The sequence below is a fragment of the Pagrus major genome, chromosome 21 (genome assembly GCF_040436345.1).
Source record: "Pagrus major chromosome 21, Pma_NU_1.0".
In the NCBI taxonomy this organism is placed as follows: Eukaryota; Metazoa; Chordata; class Actinopteri; order Spariformes; family Sparidae; genus Pagrus; species Pagrus major.
In genome coordinates this window covers 27,392,288-27,416,344 of record NC_133235.1, presented here as the reverse complement: position 1 = coordinate 27,416,344, position 24,057 = coordinate 27,392,288, and the positions used below count along the sequence as shown (strand labels likewise).

The window sequence follows — 24,057 nt, the reverse complement described above, 5'->3', positions numbered from 1 at the left end:
GCCTCTGCAGACATGTGATGTAATGATACGCCGATGATATAGTGGGAACGGTGGTGTTGTGGGGAGTTTGGTTCCCCGGTGGTCCCCGCAGCCCTGGGAAAAAGGAAGTCTGTACAGGAAGTGAGCCGGCTGGGCCTCAGTCCTGCATGACTGCGGACACTGTAGTCTGCTCCATGTATGTGTAAGTGTGCACAAGCCTGTACACACACACACACACACACACACACACACACACACACATACGTCCTCCTGCAAGAGGGAGTTAATGTTTATGTGTGTGTAAGTGCATCAGCATGTTGGTGCAGTTTGTCTTTGAATGCCACATGGAGGTGAAAAGTTCTGGTAAGTGACAGAAAAAGACGCCACATGATGGTGTTCTTCCAGACTCTTCCTTCACTTCCCCGACTTTGTGAATGACTGATGTAGCTGCGGGAAAAAGGCTCCGACAACTGAAGGCCGATAAATGGACTTAGTCATCACATCAGCTCGGAGCCAAGTTATGCAGTAATGTGGGCAGATACACGACGTGATGACAGGAAGGAACAGGGAGCGATGGAGCAGAACAAAGCAGAGCAGGTCCTCTCCCAGACAGAACTGGATGTGATGTGTTAACGGCAGGAATGTAGGGAAAAAAAACACTTTGAACTTTTTTTTCTCCTCCTGATGGTTTCTGTGATATTTGTAGTTTTTGGACTAAATAAACTTGCGGTCAACATGTCATGACTGGCATTTTTCAACTTGCTGACCAAAATGTGCACATCCTCCACTCGTGCCGTGCATGTGGCACGTGCAGGGGTGTGTGTTTATGTGAACATGTGTGTTGGTGTGCGCCTCTAACAGAGGGAGAGGCGGGGGTTGGTTTGGTTGGCTGGCTCGGTGTGAGCTCTTTGTAAGAAGGAGAAGGGAGGGAGGTGAACCGGGTGTTTCTCTCAGCTGCCTGCTGGTCTGGTTGCTGTTGGTAACTTTGCTTGATGAGATCAGAGGGGATCGGCTTTCAGCCCTTCATGTCTCTCTCTCTCTCTCTCTCTCTCTCTCTCTCTCTCTCTCTCTCTCTCTCTCTCTCTCTCTCCGCTCTCTGCCCTCCTCACTCTCTCGGAAAGACTGAAGTGGAACTGAAACTGGAGTGGGGTTGCGAAGTCTGTAGTTGTCAGAGGAGAACGTCGTGACGCCGCTCCCTTGGAAACACTCTTAAGAGTTGGAGCGCAAGTGTGTTGGGGGAAGGTGGTGGTGGGGGAGTGTGAGGAAGAAGTGATAGCCTTGGGACAGATAAGCTCCAGGGAAGGGAAAGAGGGAGGGAACAAGGGAGGGGAGGAGGAGGAGAGAGGTGGGCAGCTCTCTGAGGAAAGAGGGAGTCTCTCTCTTTCTGTCTCGGTGCGACTTGCCGGCTGCTGGTCTCTTCTGCCTCCTGTCTACTCGGGTTCTCTCTCTCTCGCTGTGCCGGCGGCTGGCTGGAGGAGTTTAGCTGTGTTTTGGCTGCCTGTCTGGATTTGAACATGGACTGAGGAGCTACACGCAGCGAGACATGAGAAGAGCCGCTGGAGATTCACTGTAAGTGTCCTGATCTGTGGTGCTGTCTACAAGGTGTTGTGTGTCATCGCTGAAATATGTCTCACTGAAAGAGGTTGTTGCTATTTCAGGAGTGTGTGTGTGTGCCGAAGAAATAGTGTAGCTGTGGCAAATTCATGCAGGGATGTACAATGCATGCCTGAGGGTTAAAAGTAGCTTTTTCATTGTGTTTGCATTAAACAAGATGAGCCCACACACTGCTGCTGCTGCTGCTGCCGTTAACCTTCTGACGATACACTCAACATTTTCTTCTTCCGTGGATGCTACCGTGCACTCAGCCTCTCCTGCCTCCCTCTCTCCCCCCTCTCTTGCTTATCTTCTGTCGCCTTTAATTCTCTTAATGGTCTCGAGGCCCCAGCTGGCCAGCTGGGATACCCCAGTGTGTAAATGTGTGTGTGTGTGTGTGTGTGTGTGTGTGTGTGTGTGTGTGCTTTTGTTAAGGAGAGATACACAGTAGAGAGTCCTGGGATAAGCTACCCTAGGATTTCCCCCGCTCACATACAATAATAGGATAGATCCTGCTTTCTATTTTTAAACACACTGTTTGTCTATATGTCACAAACACCCCTAATCTGACGCCTTGCTCTGCACCGCCTGCAGAAGCTTTTCTCACAGTGTGCTGCGCTTTGGTGTATTTGTGTGGTCCATCCTGGGATAGAGAGATAGGAGCTCTCTTTTCTGACTTTATCCTTTTGTTTTGTCAGCTGCTGACCTCCGTTTCTTTCTTTCTCTCTGTCCCTTCCATTGTTTGTGTTCTCTTTATTTCTGCCAAATCCGTACAGCCGTCCTCCACCGCAGCCTCTGCCTGCTTTTTATAGTCAGACCCTCGATTTGAATGACCTCTCTTTTTCTGCGCTTTTTTTTTGTTAAATGAACCTCCCTCTCTCTCTCTTCTTTTTCTGCCTGTGTCCGGTTGCAGTTTGAGAACAGTGTCGAGGTTGCTCAGTGTCACTGTGCTTGTGTGGATGTACTTTTTCCCTGTCCAATGTCCTGGCACAGCAGCCTTTGTTCCACTTAGCACAGAGCAATTTTGGAGAACACCACTGTGAGAGAGACAAGTGCGCCGGTCATTAAACGTGTGCATCTGTGTGTGTGTGTGTGTGTGTGTGTGTGTGTGTGTGTGTGTGTGTGTGTGTGTGTGTGTGTGTGTGTGTGAACTGCTTAATCGACTTAATGTCAGAAACAAGTGAAAATGCTCTTCTCAGGTTAAGGAAAGTTTATATTTTAGCGATGCTGTGTGGGTCTAGAAGTGACTAGGTCAGTTGGATGGATTGACATGATGTTATACAGACGTTCATGGTGCCGAGCAAGGTCAGACTCTTATTAGTATAAAACTTTATTTTTAAACCAAATGCCTGGAAAATTAATTATGTTCCTGTACTTTGTGATTAGGGCTGATCAGCAAAGGTTAGCACGCTGAGCTAAGATGGTGTACATCAGACCTATTCAAAATGTGGCCCTTTAATAACCTCATTCCGGCCCTTTGCTCAATTTGCTAGTCGGCTAATTGGCCCATTCATTAATTATGCCTGTTGATTAGCACAAAAATACAGAAGCCCTAAGCAATCATGGGTCAGACATATTATTTGCTCTGTTATCCCGTGGTAACAAGTTGAATTTAATTTGTTTTCTCAAGATCACAAGTTATTTATGCCATTATCACAGAATAACAAATGTTGTTTTCCTGAGATAATTTTCTCGAGTACTCGAGGAGACAAACCTTAACTAATGAGAGTTCAGGGCTTCAGTACAAAAACAGTCTAATGTAGTTAAAACGTTTGAACCCAGGCGGTCTAATCACAGGGTATTTACGAGACTCTAACTGACAACCTACTTTCGACTTTAAAAAATAAAAAGGTAAATTCCAGGCTTTGCAGGTCAGACATCAGGAATGTAAAAGTCCGGCCCCTCTGTACTTTTCTTTTGTTTTTTTATTTCAAATCTGGCTCTTCTAAAAAAGTAGCTGAATAGTACATGATAACCTTTCTACAAGCTTGTTGGCCGTTGGCTGTAGTTGTCGCGGTGTGTTCAAGTGCAGCTTTCTGGCCAAGACACAGGCGAAGTGAGGCGACACCACAGTTAGTCAGTTTGACGTCTTTTGGCATTTTGTCTTGTTGCTTACCAAATAACTGAATCCATCAGTTATCAGAATTCTCTGCCATTTGACTCATTAATAAATCAACTCATCATTTCAGCTCTACAGAGAGCGCTAAAGTCTCCCTCTGTCAAGTAAAATTAAAACCATGCTGCGAAACCAACTAAAAATTAGTGGACCAGATGCTGTTTTAGACGTGATTCCATCATGACGACGTTCAAAAAAAATAAAAAAGAGATTCACGGCGTGTGACTCATGTGGGTGTGACACGTTTCATCACACTCTTGTGCAAGCGGTTTGGATGTTAAATGAGCGAGGCAGGCAGCAGTGCGTCATATTCAGGCAGACTTTGATTCAGTTTCATTACTGCTGCGGTTGTGAATCTGCCACCTGAATCTACTGCTACCCCAGAGAGCTTTATGGATGGCACCGCCGAGGCTTTCTGTGTGTATGTGTGCGTGTCCGTAGGTGTGTGCGAGAGAGAGAGATGAATAGGTTTTGCGTAGGTGTCCGTAAAGGAGTGCTCAATCACTGTAGCACTAATAGTCTTCCCCTAGGGCACCATGGATTTTAAGGTGTCACAGCAGAGGTGAGGAAATATAAGAACTTAGTAGCAGCGAGTGTGTTTATACATCTTCCCTATTTAAATCTGTCTGTTTCCAAGGTATTTTATTATTTTTAGGCATCTCTTTAGTTTCAATTCCTAGATCACGAAAGAATCAAGTTCAGTATTTAAGTAAAAGAGCGAGGGAGTTTTTCGGAGGGATTTTTTCATTTCAAGAGACGAGCAGATTAATATGAGCAGAGGAGGAGGATGTGGGAGAGGGAACATGATTCATTAGGGAGACGATGACTGGAGTTACTTTGAGTTCAGACAATGATGGAAGAAAGAAAGCAGGAGAGAGAGAGAGAGAGAGAGACAGCTTCTCTGACTGAAGAGGGAATACACAAAAGTGATGCATCAGGGAAATTTCACTGAAGGCAACCATCAGCTTGTGTGCGTAAAGGTCATTTCTTCCACAATACATGCATAGTCAATTTTCTCCTTGTGCGATGGGGGGCTGTGTGCGCGCCACTGAGCATGTGTACTAGCATGCAGCTGCGTGTGGATTCGCCTGTGGTGGGTGTTTTGCAGACCCTGCTTTTCCTGCGTGCTGAGCTCGCATTGATTGCCACATGGTAGACGCCGGGGCATTTGGTGGCAGGCCTGAGATAATTTGTACCAATTGATAGTGTGTCAGCTCTGCTGTAGTCTCCATGGATTTACTGGTACAGTAGGCAGAGAGAAAGAGAGACGGGCAGGGAGATGGGAGACAGAGATAAATGGAGAGGGGAAGAAAGTCGAGAAAAATGTAGAAGAAGAAAGTTGAGTAAGGGCGAGGAAAATGTTCCCACCCTGTGCCAACACCAGTGTTTCTGATTACACCGGACATTTACAGGAAAAGATGTTTATCGATGACAGTTAATATTTGCAGAGCGCTTCCTGTACTTTGATCTTTAACATTAGTTTTGAGTTCACACATCCATTAAATATGTCCACTGATCCCAACAAAAGTAGGCGACGTCCACAGAACAGTTGTAATCTTTTAACGCTCACGTTAAGTACATGCTGTTTGTCATATTAGCTTCTCATTAAGGCTAGCTTGGCCTAGTTTAGACAAATTAGCACCAGCTAATGCCTTCATGGCACCCCATGACTGTTTGGCGACGCTGGGGCTCTGTATAGTCGCCCTTTCAGCGGATTTCAGTTTGTACAACCGTGTCCAGGTGTCGAGCAAGCTCAAGTCGGGCTGCGATTACTCCAGTTAAGTTTAAGGTACATACTGATCCCCAGTTTCCACAGGGCAAATCTGTGTCACGTTCCAGCCATGACATGGCCAACTGGAACCGATCGCGGCCATTCTAGACGATGCCTGTAGTTCTAGTTGTTGTAGGCGTGCCAAGGTGCGGTTCAGCAGCGGCCAATCAGCAGCTCTCCGCTCTGCTCAGCGGAGAATATGCGCCGAGATTACAGCGACCGTCTCAAGCTGCACGGAGCCGATTGCGCCAGGCAGGAAGTCAAACATACAGGTCACTTTTCAAATTAAAAACACCCTGTGCAGACTCTTTAACACTTAAAACAGACAAACAATGAAACCATTTCACTACGTGGCCTTCTCACCTGTGGCGTGGAAAATGTGTCGCACATGCAACGTCACGTAGACGTGCCCAGGGGAGTCAAGCGGTGGCTCTGTGCTGCTAAACGCTGCAGACACCTTCAGTTTATAATTGTGTGCCCACACACGATGTAACACTGGTAACAGTGACCACAGCAACAAGAATAGTGGAGGGGAAAAAGGATAGATAACATTGTGTGTTAGGAAACAGGGAAGATAAAAAGTCACACCTCCAGACAGTGATGAAAGAGGAGCGATATTTCCTTCTACAACTGCCTAATAAGTCCTGAGATGTGTGCATGAGTGGACCTCTTCTTCTCATCGGCTGCAAGATAAGTCTAAAGTCCCAGTCTGGAGTTTGACAACCTGCGAGGAGCCAGACGCTACAGTTTATGTCTAGCTCTGGCATCTCCAGCTACCCCGGGATTCCCTCAGTAGGAATGAATGTCAGCAATGCGAAGAGGATGGTAGTTTGTTTAATCTAGTGGGTACAGCTGTTGCTATGAAGAGTTATAATATAAATGTGTGTGTCTGTTTTCCTGCGTGTGTTTTCATGTGAGCTCTGTATTTATACACTCCCCTCAGGAGTGGAAAATGGAAGAAGTGACCACTTTGTGAATCATTTTTCGGACGTCATAGGAATGAGGCAGAGTCGCTGTAATTTAGCATGACAGTGAAGGTTCAAATGAGGTCGGAGTGGATTTAAATCAGTTATATAATGGTGATAAAAAGTGCTGTGGTCAAGGTTTAGGCCCTGAATGAAAGTCTTTGAGTTAAAAGGAGTGAGCAACACAACAATATGTCTGGCCTTGGCCTGTTCTCAAACTTTTTCTTAGCGCTCTGCCGCTCTCCGTGATGAGTTTCAAGCTTGACCAGCGTATCAGCGAGTGAGCAGTTTTTAAATTGACACTCTAATTCTGCTCTTAAATCAGAATTCACTACGACTAGTATAATTCAAGTTCAGCGACCCATGAAAGGCGAGTCACAATGTGCATTTTGCAGCCTGCCTGCTGACTTATTTTAAATACCGACACATAGTTTTACCCCCAGAAAAAGACAGACGCCTCAATATTTCAAGAGGAAGCTGCTGAATTTCTCATGTGATAACCGAAACAGAAACAGACGCATGCCATGTTTTAATTGCAGTTTTGTTAAATGTTTCATTGCATGTCTTGCCAAATAAATGTCCCCAGTCGCGTATTAAGTAAGGAGAAGGAACATTTCTTCAAAGAATAGTTTGACACTTTGGGGGATACACTTATTTTCTTTGTATCTTCAGACAGATAGGCCAGCTGTCCCTCCTGTTTCCAGTCTTTATGCTTAAGCTAGAGGGCTGCTGGCTGGAGCCTTAAACTGAACAGACAAATATGAGAATATTATCGATCTCCTCATCTAACTCTCATTAAGAGAGTTTCCCGAAATATCGAACTATTCCTTTACGATATCTTTAAATTATTCATTTACAGATAACAATATGTGACCACCATGCAAACCCCCATTGTCTCCATGCATTAGTGGTGCAAGACAACAGCTGTTTGTGCTGCTGTCACAGTGTGTGCAGGTGGCTGGGATGATAACTCGTGGACAAGCTGATCTAGGGCGAAGCACACATGAGCCAAACACTCTCAGGCCAGACGATGATGCATGAACAGCAGGAAGGCTGAGTGACCCTGATCCTGTGTGGCCTTGTGGGTCCCAGGTTGTCTGTGATTGACCCTCTCTTAGACACACATGAGCCATCACACATGTACAGTAAATCTTGTTTTTGGAGCACCTTGTTTTGCCGGGTGGTTACAGCGCACGCAGCAACTGTCGTCAGTTCGATTCCAGCTGGTGACCCATTACAGATAATGATTATGGATGAACTACAATGTATTTATTAGCCATTTGAAAAGTATTTCACACATCAGCTGCATCTTTATAATAAAAAAAGTTGTTTTATAAATTGTTTTTAAACCGTTTCATTCTTCGTTAACAGTGAAATAACTATTAAAAGTGCACTATATTGTTTTTTAATCAGAAGAGAAAGATCTTCATCCAGTGATTTTTTCATGCTTAAACAAACTAAATAAACAAACTCTCTTTGTTTTCATGACTGAATACATTTCATACTGTTTTTCTAGCTTCAAACAGTGTTGTGAGGACCTTATTTTCCTCTGAGAACAGCTTGTTTATTCAGTTATGGGGAAAAAATACATATTTCTGAGTTTGTATTATTACCTCATTAATATTCTAAATATTAAAATTCTGATTTTGAATTTCTTTTCCCAAAACTACATAGTGCCCCTTTAACTAAAGTTTAATTTACTAAAAATTAAGTGGCCTCCCCCCCCTTTCCCTGTCTTCCTCTTCACCGTGGCTGTCCAAGGCAAATAAATCCCAAACTAATACTGTAAATACTTCTGTATTCAGCATTACTTGGGAATCTTGTTGTCTGTTAGTCATACATTTATATTAACCATGGTGCTTTGGATGTTGACGTGATTTCTGTGGAAAAGCCCACAGAGGTATGCGGCCTGTTCTCTGAAGGGTGAAGCGGTATGACTGAGAGGTTCCTGTGTATGTGTCTGTATGTGTGTGTGTCTTCAAAGCCTGTCTGCCCAGTAAGAGCTGGTTAGACAGTTTTAGATGAAAACACAGTCTGAGGCGCACACACACACACACACACACACACACACACACACACACACACACACACAGACACTGTGTCCTCCTCTCATACAATGTTACAGACACACACACACCGCCTTCACATGCCTTTTAGTGAGTGGAGCTTGTTAGTTGTGCAGCAGGAGAAGCCAGATGAAGACAGCCCACACACCAGGTGCTCGCTGCTGTCTGTCTGTCCGTCCTCTCAACTCATCCCTCTCCACTTTTTTTGACAAGGCTCTCAGAAAACTTTCTGTTTTAATGTAACTTGTCGGCTCCGTTTCGTCTCAGATTCACTGACCTTTGTGCCGCACCTCTCTCAAGCCAGTTTATTTCTTTTATAGTCTGCCAAGTGTACTCATTTTCTCTTCTTGCTCCCAGTCTCTCTCCTTATCCTTCGGTCTCTTCTTCTTCCGGATTCCTGCTAATTTTTGCCCTAACATCCATCCGCTGACGAACTTTGATATTTACAAAGCGATAACGACCTCAAAATCACATCAGAGCTGAAACAATTAGTCCAGACATTCATTCTAGTGAAGCTTGAAGGTAACGTGTAATTTTGGAGCAGTGTTTTAAGTATGTGTCCCTATTTGGTTTTGCTTATGGCATTAAACATTCCTGTCATTGGTTTTGTGTTATTAGGCGAAGTAGGTGGGAGCAGTAGCACGTCAAGTAATGCAGCAATGCACCAACAAAGGCAGCTGAGACGATTTTTAGCAAGGAGGCAAGGATGTGAACGATTTAAAATATTAAAATGACCTTTTCAAAAGTTTAATGAGGAAGGAAATGCACTCGATATGCGCTTGTTACATGTCAAACCTTTAGCTTTGTTAGAATGAGATGTTTCTGACATTTTAAAGTCTAACTTGGGGCTGCAACTAATGATTATCATCTGTTGAATGTTTTCTCAGTTAATCGAGTAGGTGTTTGGTCTATAAAATGGCGGAAAAATGGTGAAAAATGTTGATCAGTGTTTGCCAAAGCCCAAAAATATTCAGTTTGATGTTTTAAAGAACTGAAGAAACCAGAAAATATTCACATTTAAGAAGCTGGAATCAGAAAATATTTGACTTTCATTTCTTGAAAAATAACTCAAAATGACATGAAAGTTGACAACTAAATAAAAATATAACAGTCAGCATTGTAATATATAAATATCTAATTTTTAGTTGCAGCTCTAAATCATTGCATCACTTGCATGTGTGTGTTTGCACCGTGCGATCCTCTGTCCCATCCTTACCTGTCTGACCCCGCTGAAAGTACAGAAAAGGGGAGGGGGGGGGGACTGTGGTTGGTCCTAAATGAGTTGGCTGCAAAAGAAGAGAGAGATGGAGGGAAAGTAAACAACAGATGGCTGAAACATGTTGCCGCTATTCGCAGCGGCAGACGCTGCGCCAGCCCACCGCCAGCCTCTTGAGAGGTTACTACGCAACGGCGACCGTGACGACACGGGGTCAGAGATCAAGTGCCTCCTTGATGACAGCTCACAATGCCAGATTGTCATCCACATGCTGTGCCAGACTGGGCCAGCTGAGACGCACACACTGAGAGTTTGTACAGTGTTAAATAGTGTTTTCTTTGGCTGAAGTTTGGCAGCGACGACTCTGGATTCTTCCATGCAGTGTCCACCCTTAACCCACCTGCCAGCCGCGGTGACACACACTGGGGCAGCTGTCTGTGCGTCTGAGTGTGTGTGTGAGTGTGTGTGTCCCAGCACTGAACCCTCTCATGCTGAGGAGTGAACTGAGTGGTGGCACACATTGGCTGCCAGCTGCCATGACCTCATTCACAGCCAGAGAGACAGAAAGAGAAAGACGGAGAATGGGAAAATGCAAGTGGCCAAAATGAGACGGACGTGTGTGTGTGTGTGTGTGTGTGTGTGTGTGTGTGTGTGTGTGTGTGTGTGTGTGTGTGTGTGTGTGTGTGTGTGTGTGTGTGTGTGTGTGTGTGTGTGTGTGTGTGTGGAGGGCATATGAATTTCACACAGAATTACACCATGACCTCACTCTGTGGTGTGGTGGCTGACTGGTTTGGTGAGAATATTTGTGCCCGTGTCATCAGTCTGTGGTTAAAAATAAAAACACTGTATGTCATTTATATTAACGTTACAGTGTAGAGACGTACAAACGGCAGCCTTTGTGAAATTAAATGTATTTTTGGCTCAATATTACCGCCTTTCCACTTCATGTTGAATCATGTATAGATTTAGACACATAGTTATAAAGTACAGAGAGCAGCACAGCGGGCTTTAACCCTCTACGTATTTTTTTTTAATATACTTGCAGTGTTGACACATAAATAGACTGAGGCGTGAGACACTTTTACCAGAAGAAGCGTCAGTTAAGCTCAGTACACATAAATGGGTTGCTTGTGGTGCGTGAGGTAAAGACATGCGGCTGATAGATGAGACACATAGAGAGTTGTGTCATCCACTTCCCTGTCTGCCCGAGGTGTGACTGACTCTTTTTCCTGTTAACAGGAAGCACCAGCTGCTGTTCCTGGAAGAGATCGTTACGTCAGTTGTACCACACAGAGGTGTCTGTGTGTGTGTGAGATATCATCTTTGGGGGCTTCACACGCTGAAGTGTTCAAGATTGTTAAAAGAGGCACTATGTAGTTCTGGAGAAGAAATTCAAACTCAGAAATAATAATATTTATTTTTGCCATAAGTGAATAAACAAGCTGTTCTCAGAGGAATATAAGGTCACTAGAACAGTGTTTGAGGCTAGAAAGGTGGCAGGGTCCGCCGCATATAAACAAAGTAAAACAGTGTGAGATTGTGTTGTTCTTTAAGGTCAGTTTGTTTATTCAGTCATGAAAACAAAGAGAGTTTGTTTATTCAGGTTGTTAAGGCATAAAAAAAAACAGTCAATGAAGATCTTTCTCTGATTAAAATTACTTCCCCAAAACTACACAGTGTAACAAAATTGAATAAAACTACATTTTACTTGTAGAAGTAACTCTACCATGGTCATTTAGGTCAAATTTGTAGGCTATATTTATGTAATTATGAAACTTTGAGTTTCTGATCCGTCATTTCTAACAAAAGTCAAAGTAAAATCAACTGAAACTTCATAAAAAACTGAACTAAACTAAAAATCTCCCTCCCACACTGGAATCTACTCGAACACATTTCGCTGAAAATGACACAAAAATGGAAATCACATTCTAAAAATGAAACTACAATATCACCCGTGGTTATTGCTCACCAGGATATAGACATTACCACGTCCATAGAGCAGCACAACCTCTGTTTATAAAGTGTGAGGGTAAGCATAACTTGAGCTGACTTGGTTTCACTTGGGATTGGTGATACATTATTACCTGTTGTGTTGTTGTTCCTCCTGTTGTGCTGTTGGTTTTGCAGACTCAGCCAGCACTCATTAAAATTACATTACCGAAATGAGAGCGCGGCGGCTTCAAATCTGGGCAGTGTTGCACAACTGGGGAGTGTTTGCAGGGTTGCATGCAAGTTATTGGCATTGTCGTACGACTTTTGTTGGAAGGATGCGGGCTGAGTCAGAGGAAATGTGTGAGTGTGTATTCGTGCCAGTGTGCGTATACTTGTTCATCCTGCTCATTGTTTATTCCTACCAACACAAAGCCACACGAAATCTGTGGAACAAGGAGTTTTGCCAACTCATGTCATCAGCTTGATTCTCTCTCTTTCTTTGTTCTCAGTCAATCATCTCTCTTTGTGTATCGCCTATTCTTTTTTCTAGCTCGAAAACTATTAGTGATTAACGTTTAGAGAGGTTAATACCTGTTTCTTTAATATTGTTTCTTGTTGTTCTTCTCTCAACAGGAGCCGCTCCGTCTTTCTGAAGACATTTGTGGCATGAAACGAGATCGCACGCATCTTTCATCCATCACCTCCTTCATCTCCCTCCACCACTCTCCTGTAAGGAACTCTCACCTCAGCTCCACCGCATTGATGAGGTAACGTCAAGCTGTACGCAGCGCAGCACCCACCTGCTCAAAAATCACCCTCCCCCCCTTCCTCCCTCCTCCTTCTGTCAACCCTTCCATCGCAGCCATGGGACAGAAGATCTCTGGTGGCATTAAGTCGGTGGATGGCCGCGGTGAAAGCGGTGGCTCCCCGTCCTACCGGCCCTTGGCACACCGTCGGCAGCACCCGGTCCTGAGGGATCCTGATTTCTCCAAACCTCCCAGGCTGGATCTCCTGCTGGACATGCCATGTGCTGGACCGGAGACGCAGCACCGTCACGCGTGGAACCCTGACGACCGCTCGCTCAACATCTTCATCAAAGAGGAAGATAAACTGACATTTCACCGCCACCCGGTCGCTCAGAGCACGGACTGCATCCGGGGGCGGGTCGGGTACACACGGGGTCTCCATGTGTGGAAGATACACTGGCCCTCCCGGCAGCGTGGCACCCACGCCGTCGTTGGTGTGGCGACCTCAGAGGCTCCTTTACATTCTGTCGGGTACACGGCGTTGGTGGGGTCGGACTGTGAATCCTGGGGCTGGGATCTGGGACGCAACAGGCTTTACCATGACAGTAAGAACAGGGCCCACAGCTCCCTGCCCACTTACCCTTGTTTCCTGGAGCCGGAGGAGTCGTTCACTCTACCGGACTCTCTGCTAGTGATTCTGGACATGGATGAAGGGACGCTGAGCTTCATGGTGGACGGACAATATCTAGGAGTCGCGTTTAGAGGACTGAAAGGCAAGAAACTGTATCCTGTGGTCAGCGCCGTGTGGGGACATTGTGAGATATCCATGAAGTACATCAACGGCTTAGATCGTAAGTTTCACATACGACACTCATGACACAAGTCTTTAAGATCGGGGCGAAGAAAAGCCCAGAGTATCTTCTTTTAACAAAAAGACAAACGTATTTGCTCCAACAAGTCTGAGCCACAGTTAGATGACTGTCAGTAGAGGAAACTAGCGGGGGTAGTCTAATCGAATTGCGACATGTCAACACTCGTCCTAGGTAGGTTGTCGCAAGACTTTCAATTTGTTACGAAACTCTGTTAACTCAGAGTTTGTAGACATTTGCCTCACTTTCTCTGGCAGCTAACGGGGTGAATGTTCATTTGGCAACAGCGGTAATACACAAGTTCTCCAATATTCAAGGACAGCAGCAGTTTCTCTGGAAGAGAAGTTAAACTTCTCACCATCTGTCGTCATCTTATAGTGTGCTGTCAGTTTTCTGTAGATATCTTCCCTATGCGGTTGATTTATTTCAGTCTGAACCGCAAAGATGTGTCATTGCGAACTTGGGTTCTCTGCAAGTATTGCGTCTGCATCTGTATCTGCATGATAAAGATCTTAAATAAGTCCGCACCGAAAGAAGCTCTTCTCTCCCACAGAAAACACTGCTCCTGAAACGCCTCGTCAGTTATCCCACCTTTAATAACATGACTTCATGGCATCACACTACTACACCGTGTCACACATTTGTGTAATTTATGACTAGTGGCTATTTTGGCACGTAGCAGCTGCTCTGCTGTTGTTGGCGGTGCTGGCTCAGGCGTGTGTGAGCTGACCAATCAGAGGAGACTGGGTATTCGGGATGGGGGGCCTTAAAACCTGTTAAGAATTAGCCTCTATTTTGTGTATCTGCTGTAACTACAAGGTCTATTTGAATAATCAAGGCATCATAAGCATGTAAATTTGTTGTAGTAGTAACCCAAAACACAATTCTCAACCTGAAAATGAGCATATGTCTCCTTTAAGTATTGATAATGGATGTCTGCACACATGCCGTTGACCCTTATGAAATGATAAAGATGGCTGTTACCCTGTGGCTGCCCTCTTAAGTGCAATTTAATACTTTTCAGTTCGACAGGAACTGACCTCCTGGATGTGAAGTTAATTTTCTTTTGGAGCTCATCTCAGAGTAATTTCTCCAGATATTACTGAAGATGTACCTGAGGAAGCACTTACACATAATTTCCTCATATGTAGTCTTACAAATGGTACCTGCAGGTATCGGCACCATATTACTTATTACATGTTACTGCTGTTGTTTTCAGGTTCGAAGGGTTTGTTTTGTAGGGCGTAGTTGTGTCTGTGTGTTTCAGTGGTACGAGAGGTTCAGACAGAGTTCAGAAAGAGCAGTTTGGATGCGATTCTGCGTTCTTTGGGTTTAGGTATTTGGATGTGTTTTGTTTTCAGGAGACTCTTCATTCTGTTTGACTCCCACTGTCTGTCCACATGTGTGTGTTATGAGAGAAGAGGCAGGCTCTTTCCTCCCATCGCAGTCTAAACAGAGCGACTCTTTGAACAGCTTGTTAGAAGAGCTCTTAGACACACATCGTGGACACCGACACACATGGACACCCACCTTCCAGGAAGGGAAAGTGTGTTATGAAAACATGTGTATGATCTGACTCTGGCCGCCTCCCTCCCCCCCCTGTGTTTGCACAGCCCCTTGGGTCTTATTTGAAATCACAACAGGGTGTGTTTTTGTCTGTTAGCCCGCAGAAAGCTGAAAGGGAACCCATCTCGCTCTGTATGTGTTGCATCTGATTTTTCTTTGTTCAGTCACATCACATTCCTCAAATGTTTCAGAGCGATTCTCTATTCTCAAGGGTCACAACGACATCACGAGCCTGTTTTCTACCCTTAAAAAGATGTCACGAGCCTCATTCTTCTTTTAGATGAGATGTTTTGGTGTTGAAATTGCAGCTGGCAAGCTGGAATATGAATCAGAAAACTTGGCTGAATTTAAAGACATGAATCTGAACCTCTGGTTGAAGTCCTTCCTGACTGTGTGCTGTCTGGTAATCTCCAACACTCAGGCACAGTTCAAAGTACATACTTTAGCAGCTGAAAGCACCTCACCTCAGCCATTTCCCATTTATGGAGCCATCTGCTGGATTTCACGGCGAGTCCGTGTGATGGGCCACCTCGGAGAATATGGAGAGTATAGAGTCTGTTCAAAGCCCTCGCTTCTACAAGCGTACAGACTTCATGCTGTGAAATGAGGTTTGACTGTTGAAAATGTGCACAGCTTAATGCAGGGTGCAGAGTGAAGGTTGAAAGGCTCATCCTGATAGGTGTATCTTAAGGAATAGGGAAAGAGGGAGTAGGTGGAGAAGTGGAGGCGAGCAGGAGAAAGCAGAAACGGCAAGAAATGTAAAAATACAGAACAAAACAAGGAAGGAGTAAAGGTCTGGTCAGACAGAAAAAGCATAATGAAATGAATCAGCACGTCTTCACAGAATTTCAGTTTATTGTTAGGTGGTGACATCAACTAGGCCTGCTTACAGGAGGAGGTAATATGTTGCATCAAAACGATTCAAAACAGAGCAAGCAGGACTGGCAGAAAAATGGCGCCAGCTTGCAGAGCTCTGAGAGGGCCCACAGGGGTCTCTGGGCTCGTAGTGCAGCACCGACCGGCTCGCTGACAGGTCGAGAGAGGTCACATTCACCTGGTTCATCTGAGCAGCCTGTCCCGAGGTTCCAGTCCAGGCTGTTGACATGTATTGATATGTTAGAAAGTAACAAACAAAGACAGCAGGAGGCCAGCAACTCCCATATCCTGCGAGGTAAAATTACAGTTTTTAACAAAGTAGTCTCCAGTTCCCCGTCAGTAAATCCCAAATATATAGCAGTCTGTTTGTGCAGAGAGCAATCGAGGTTACTCATCTGTCTTATTATTCCAAAAGCTCAGAAAATTCAACTTTGTTCTGAGAAACATTGCCCTTTTTTCTAGCGTAAAAGGCTTTTAGTGTGAACGTGGATGGAGACACAGCTGATAAGCTATGACAGCTTCCTCTGTTATGAATTCTCTGAGTCTCAGTTCCCCCTAAAAGGTCAGCACTGTTCAGTTGTCTTGTTTTTGCTCAATAGTGCCAATTCACCAGATGAGAAACTTTAGAAATAAATTTCAGCCCCATGAGAGAATTATCTGATTGCCATTCAACACACAGCTGTGACCAGGCCTTAAAACTGTTCCTTTTAGAAGTCAGTCTCCAGAAAGGTTATAAATTATTCATTCAAAAACTCATAAACAGCATAAATTTAAAGCATTTATGTGTGTGTTTGTGTGTGTGCGTGGACAGACGAGACAAAGGCTCACTTGACAGTCGGGCCTCAGGTAGGGAAACTCCACTTGGACCACCGAATGTGAAACAAAGCTTTTGGTTTCTCATTCCATTCACACATTTAACCACAGTATTGGCTCGGAGGTCTTTCTGGGTAATGGTGCTCCAGCCGTTGCTCTGAATCTGAAACAAAGACTGTGATGAGAGCAATATCTCCAGATTTCATCCAGAGGTGGAGTAAACAGCCTCGGGGCGCTCTCTTTGTTGCAGAGGGTGCAAACGAGGTATGATCACCGTCTGCGTAGCGGCTTCGCTCAATATCAGTTTCGAATTGAATCATTTTGTCTGCCCTGCGGATGACTCGGATAGCGAGAATGAAGTCATAATTGCTGTCTGCGTATGAGTGTAGGAGTGTGTTTGAATGGCAAACGAGCAGTGTGCGGTCAGCTGAACAACAGACATCGTATTATACAGCCGTCTTTTGTTGGTTCCTCTCTGATAATAGTGCGTCATTTGCGCGACGTGTATGTGAGTGTTAACCTCAATAAGTGAAACGTATAAATCCATCCTGTGTGTTTATGATTGTGTGTGTCAGGTCATGAAATATCCTCTTGGTAGTTCGGTAATGACTTAATCTAACTGGCCTTCCCATGAGAAGCAACTATTGGATTGTTTGTGAATTATTGTTGTGAGGGGAAACAACACGGCTGCAGGGTATTAAAATGAGATTTATAGACGCGGCGTCTCCTCGCCACAAACTGTTTGCTTTTCTCATCACTCCGGCTGCACCGACGGCGCTTGATCATCGCTCTGCTCCTCCTTCGCATCATTGGTCCCATTCCTGCAGTAACAGGGAGACATATAACCACCAGCACTCAGGTTCGTTTGGGAATATCACACAAAGCAATCAGGGTCGGATGAGTATAAGCGCTAATGCAAAGAAATGCTGAGGAAGCTTGAACTGCATTATCCTGTAAATGTGGTGTAAATTATTCATCCTCCCAGAGGTCCCTCTTCAAAGAATTTCTCTTCCAACGAAAAGTCAACAAATCCCCGCATAGCGTATATTTCACTTAATTGTTGCTACATCACATAAACACGTGTAGCGAATTTATTTTCCTACCTCGAAGCACACTCTCATCTGCTTCAGCCCTAATGTGTGTGAGTGCACGTCTCTCTTGCTCTCTCGCACAGCTCTGTATTCTCTCTCGTCCTGTCTTGATAATTGCACCAATTAGCGGTGCTTTGATTCGCTACAATGGGAGCTGTCTTAGTGTCGGCCCTGATATGTGCCACTTCCCATCTTTGCCCCTTTTCTTCCTCTCCTCTCTTTGTACTCGAGCACACATCACACCAAACTCCACCGCACAATCTGGCAGCTTAATGTTGCCTTTCCTTATCAGCTAATATACAAACCACCCAGAATATAATTTCAGACCCTTTTTTCCGAGCCATTAGAGGCCACCGTTGGATGGCTGAAAACCCTTGTAAATCCAATTTGGGAGTAGACGGATTACGTAGTCTCTTTTGACATTAAAGGTTCTTCATGCAACAGCTGTGATATGATTCACCGGCACAAACCGGTTTTAGACTCAGACAGTTTGGCTGACCTGGTGACAGGACCGATCATTACTGTGTGAGAGATTATGAGCGAAGCAATGAGAGGAGAAAACAGCGTGGAACAGGGAAGTTGGGTTGCACAGACGAGAGAGAGAGAGTAAGCAAAACCAGGATAATGTCTAAAAGTAGCAAGGACTTTAGTGAAGCTTCATCAGGAGGAAGATGGAGGCAGTGAGAGGGAGCGTGTAAACAATAAGGACGAAAAAGAGAAGCAGTCGTGTGGGATGATGTGAACGAGGCAGCGTGACACTGACACTCAGCTGATCGGCTTCCTGAGCTGACTTAAGAGAGGAAATCATATTTTCAGAGAAGTTTCAAAACTGCATTGCAAAACACCCACATCCCCCGAAGTGACGCTTTGTTTTAACTGCGCTGTGTGAGAAATGACAAACACACACAACGCCGCTTGACTTCCAAACATGGCATCTGCAGCAACGCAGACACAAATACTAACACTGGGTTTTTTTAGTCAGCTGGGATTAATTCATACTTCATAGTTTAAGTCACAATCGCAGGCTTATTCAGGCGTCACATTCCAGCAGATCTGTCGACGAGAGGGACCCACTTTTTTTTTTCTTTTCTGTAAGCCAGCCTGACACTCTGACCTTCCCCTCCTCTTCCCTACTGTTTAGTCTGCAACACATGAAACTCCAGGTCAGACCTAACCTGCTGCTGCTGCTGCTGCTGCTGCTGCTGCTGCTGCTGCTGCTGCTGCTGCTGCACCAAACCCACAGATCAATTCATCAGCCTGTTTACATGACGCTCATAGCTCATAGCGGGACCATGCTTTAACCATTATGTCACACAATAACAGTATCAGGCTCTGTTGTCTGAAATGTTAAACTTTTTATGATAATTGATTGTTAAATGTCAGTCCCAGGTTGTCAAAGACTGAGGTTTGGGTTGGTGACCGGCCAGACATACCAACTCAAAGCATCAGTATATGACGACCAGGGCATGAGACTGATTAATCAGCTGTCTCTCTCTAACAGCACCTTAAATGACATTTGTATAATCACAATAACAAAAAATCTTTTTTTTAACACTTAATTACTTAAGTCGTTACAAAGAAAAAATGATATAATGTAACATTGTTCCGATGAATCGCTTCATTCAAATTAACGATATGGTAGAGCGCTTTTAATGAGTGTTGCTCGGTAGAAATTAAAGAGCCGCAACACGTTTGCAATTTATGATCCGGTGAAATGTTTCAGACGTCTCCATGCTAACCCCGTCCTCGCAATTCCAACATCCAAAATGCAAACAACAAAAAGCAGGCAAAGGAAAGTCCAAGGAAAAAAATAAAGGCAGATCAGAAGCTACGGAGAACAAAGCGGGAACACAGAGGACACACCAGGATGAAAACAGACAAACTAACGAAGAGTCAATGGAAAAACACAGTCTTACATACACGAGGACTTGTGGGAGTGAAAACAGACAAAGACAGGAAGTAAAACACGACACTTTCAACATAAAACAGGAGATCAACTGAACTAAAACAGGACCGGGACAAACAGTGTCCTAACAGTTAAGAATGTATGGATCATTTGATCAGACATTACTTTAGCTGACTTCACATATTCTTCTTACAGACTCGTCAGTATAAAAGGTCAATTTGATGTCTTCATTGTTGGAAAAACAAAAATCTCTTGTGCGTTATCGGAAATAATCTGAAATAAGTCCATTCTGGGTTTTGTTGATGTCACTGACGCAGTTTTTTCAGCTTCCCGGTGTAGTACACGTTGTCATCTTTTCAATCCAGTCATGTCTGTAATGATCATCGCAGCTCGTCTTCTACATGGAAATCTGGGGTTAAAATATTGCTTCACCCAAATTACATGGAAACATTTTCTCAGTTGCCCTTTGGGATATCAAAGTCATGCAGAGAGATTTGGTTTTATCCGCTGAGGTTTACAGATATTATAATAGATATTCCTCCCTCAGACTTCTGCCGCCACAGCCACAATGGAGGCGAAAAACAGTTGAATTTGTGCCAACATGTGCTTCCAGGTGCAGCTCCTTTCTGCTGAAGAGCGTCCAAAATACTCTCTACAGGGACTTCTGTGTAACTGTGGGGTTTTTTTTTTTTTCTCTGGGAAAATGCTTTGTTGTAATTTTGTGAAATTCCAGTCACCCTCAGTGTTTTCAGCTCAAATCGAAACTGTCTAAATGTTTAGACGCCACTTACAGTGAGTGAGAAAATGTTTTGATTTGGCTGAACTGATCCTTTAATACCAGCTTATTTCCTGACGGGTAGGTTTACCTCGGCTCTGCTCGGTTCACTGTGTTCTGTTACAGGTGTGTTGATCAGTGCTGTGAATTATAAATCCTCCTGCTGGACACAGTGACTCAGCTTTCTAGTGGCAGCCCAGTCGATAGTGAACTAACCCCTCGGTGTTTCACGCTGCCTGCTGCCTGCTGCCTGCTGCCTGCTGCCTGCTGCCTGCTGCCTGCTGCCTGCTGCCTGCTGCCTGCTGCCTGCTGCCTGCTGCCTGCTGCCTGCGTGATATGTGGGTCAGTGGGTTACTGCTTTAGCTAAACGTAGCTGCTCGCTGGAGGCGTTTTTTTTTTTTTTACTGTCACATGTGCATGCTTGTCTCTGTTTCTTGTTAGTTTTTCCCCTGAAGTGTTGGCTCCTGCAAATTTAGACAAGCCATCAACCGCTTCTCGCTGGTTCCCACGCATTGTACAGACGCACAAAGAAAAGTATGTGTCGCGTGTTAAATGCAGCTAAGTTCAGGTTGGATTGATAATTTTAAATTGCAATTTTTCCCTTAAATTGAGAGAGCAGTTTCTGTTTACATCTGCACTATAAACTACTCAAAACACATTACAGATGCTAATTATAGTGGCTAATTTACACAGCCTACGCAGCTACTTAATAGCTTCTGCAAAGCGTCTGAGTGGAGGCTACATCAACCAATATTCTCCCCAAATATCTGAACGTCCTTGTTGGATAGATGCTTGTATTTGCATCTACGCTCTGCGACCTCGCTCATTTTGACATAATAAGAGCAAAAATGTCTATGATTTGCTGTTATGAAACTGCACTACAAGATTTTGTGACAAAAAAAGGCTCAGATGTACGTTTGAAAGTGCTGCGTGTTTCCTTCTTCATCCTCCGTTTCGAGATCTAAACACCCTCAGCTCCGGCAGGGAACAGTGGTGTCATGTTAGTGCACTCATAATCAAATATTTATCAGCAGAGATGAAGAGAAGAGAGAGAAGAAGAAGCAAACATAAAAAATACAACAAGACAGAGAAAAGAAAAGGAGTTTGGATACTGGTGGCATGTGAGAGAAGAAAAGACAAATAGAAAAAACATGTTTAAAAGAGAAAGCCAAAAGATTTTGTATGCTGTCTAGCGTCTAAGCTATCAGGAAAGATGGCTTCAAGAGTGAGTAAAGAGAATAAGAGGCCACGATGGGGAGAATGTGAGACGACAAACAAACCAAAATATAAAGAAAATGAGACGGAGGCGGCGGTTTGATGTGAAAAAGCTCGCAGATCAAAGCAAGGCGGCCAGAACGAAGAGTGACAGACGGGATGATAAAAGACAAAGGAGAGACATTAGTGTGAGAGTCATGTCGGTTTCTGTGGAGATCACATGAACTGATTAGTGATGGAGGAATGAAGAGCTGCTCGGAGAAGCGTCAGGTTGCTAATGACGGGCGGAGGTCGAGGTAAAATGCCAGAATATGAATTAATGTTCGCTACAGGGTTATTTTGATGCTGCTTCACTCAGAAGCTTCAGAGAAAAATTGGATTTTATTCAGAGCTTGAGAAAAAAAGACAGCTGATGACCTTGCCACGGCAGCCGGCTCTCGTGCTTTTTTCGACGTTGCTGTTAAGTGGTGCCTTTGCTACAGTCGATCATGCACTTCAGCTGACCATCTGAAGCCCTGTGTTGGTACTACAGCTACGACAGTGACATGGATGAATTCCCAAACTTCAGAGTCCTTTCTCGACAGCTATGAAAAGCCCAGCGTTTAGGGAGATTTAGGGGCAAAAATGGAAGATTCAAAATACCCAGGATATGTTTCACTAAGTCTTCACTAACCATAACAATCACAGTCAATACAGGAGATACTGAAATGACGACAGGAGTGAACCTCTCACGATCTGCGCACTGACCTCCACGGGAACTTCTGTGAATTATAATACCATTTTCCAGAGAAATGATTAGCCAGAAGGCCGTGCTTTTATATGTGCAGATCTGTTATCTCCAACATAGCCTGCAGCATAAGTTACCATGACGATATACCCCGGTAAGAGGTGAGCCGCTGTTGTAGCTCTGAAAAACCCCCGAAGTCACATTAACCACAAATCCTGCTTCATAGTACAGTAAGGACTCCAGAAATCTGCTGTTTATCCTCAATAGTGTGGTGGCTGGACGCTCCAGCTATTCTGTGTTTTTCCTGCTTCTATTGTTTTATCTGTTCTGACGGTACTCATCGATTTCAGCAGGTAAATGGGCTTTTATTGATCCATTCTGGCTTTTACGAGCACCTCGAGGCCAGAGCTACATGCACCTGCTCTCACTAATGAGCACCAGCCACAGGTGTTTGACATTAATCTTTATTCTACATGCAGTTATTGATGACATTTTGAAAAACAGGTTCAAAATGCCACTTTTCATACCAGGATGAACTAATCTAGATTAACTGCTGGTTAATTTTGCACTCAGTGGCATTGTTATCATAGTGATTCACAGATGAGATGTAGCTGAGTACAAAAACCTTCAACCAAGCAGCGAGGCTGTTAGATGTTGCAGAACAATGAATTTCGATATTCAAAATAATATAAGTTTAGTATAATTAATTGATCCAGTAAGAACTGGCCACCTCTTAAATGTATACTCCAAACAAAGAGGTGGCATATCAGCTGAGTAACCACCAGCTGCTCCTAACTGTAGTTAGTTAGCTCAGTTATTATTTTGTGAGCGCGCTTTAAAGGCATTTCTGTTAATGTTCGTAATGTTTCAGCGAAGCCCTCTCTCTGAGACAGTATGCAATGTGAGATACGCTGATTAAACGTTTAACTTTAACATGAATTTAGTATATATACATTAGATGCACTTCGTGTGGGTTTTTTTTTTATGAGCATGTGTGTTTGTTTCTCCATGCAAACCCTCCAAGGAGTCCATGTGCAACACCAAATCTACTGTTTGCTTTCTGCCAGTCTGCTGCCAGCTAACGACCAGTTAGCAGCAGGCACGCTAGCTTAGTTACCAACTGTCAAGTGAATATTTTTACCCCAAATTCTGGATTGTCGAGGAGAAAATGAAAACTTCAGAAACACACCCACAGTGGAGAAGTACTTCTACATTGCATCATTTTTAGTCGACATTAATACATTATAATGCACTTGAATAAAACCTGAGCCACAGGGAGATGGGAGATAAAACGGACAGAAGGAGGGATCTGACTGATTAACAGGAAGAGGGAATAAAACGAGGATGAATGGGGGGCAGGGACGAGGGTGTGAAAATGGACTTACTGTGGGAGAAGGCACAAAAAGAAGCATTAAATCCTGAAAGCTAGAGCCTCCTTGGGAGTCATCATGTATCTGTGGGAGCTGACAGGTTAACATTTCCCTACTGTACCACCACTGTGTGTGTTAACAGCCCTGCGATTAGTGCTATTAGTTTTGTGTAAAGCAGAAATGGCCCTGTGCGCTGAAAGAAAATGAGAGTTACTGCAGAATGAAAAACCAGAGTGATTTCACACCTGATTATCTCCACATTTATCCCAGTTCTCCGTCAGGACTGATCCATTTCCCCTCATCTGTTCCACCCAGTGTGTATATGTGTGTGAGAGAGAGGGAGAGGGAGGGAATCTATCCAGACATCAGTATTAGTGGGAAGATATTTCATTAGGATTTTACCGCCGTGTCATTTTTAGGAGCAGGTCAGCCTGTGGGAGACTCATTTGAATGCAATTAGCTTTC

At 44.2% G+C, this 24,057-nt stretch overlaps 1 protein-coding gene across 3 annotated transcripts in view; it reads left to right on the top strand.

The window, feature by feature from the left end:
• The window catches only part of LOC141017321 (SPRY domain-containing SOCS box protein 4-like), a 92,695-nt gene that overhangs the window by 40,709 nt on the left and 27,929 nt on the right, over window positions 1-24,057 (top strand). For 2 of the 3 annotated variants that reach the window (XM_073491990.1, XM_073491991.1), the window contains exon 2: window positions 12,272-13,235. In XM_073491990.1, coding sequence (XP_073348091.1) covers window positions 12,503-13,235 — 733 coding nt within the window. In that variant the 5' untranslated portion in view covers window positions 12,272-12,502. Of the gene's footprint in view, window positions 1-1,418; window positions 1,549-12,271; window positions 13,236-24,057 lie in introns of those variants that run through there. The other variant, XM_073491989.1, reaches the window with a different exon arrangement.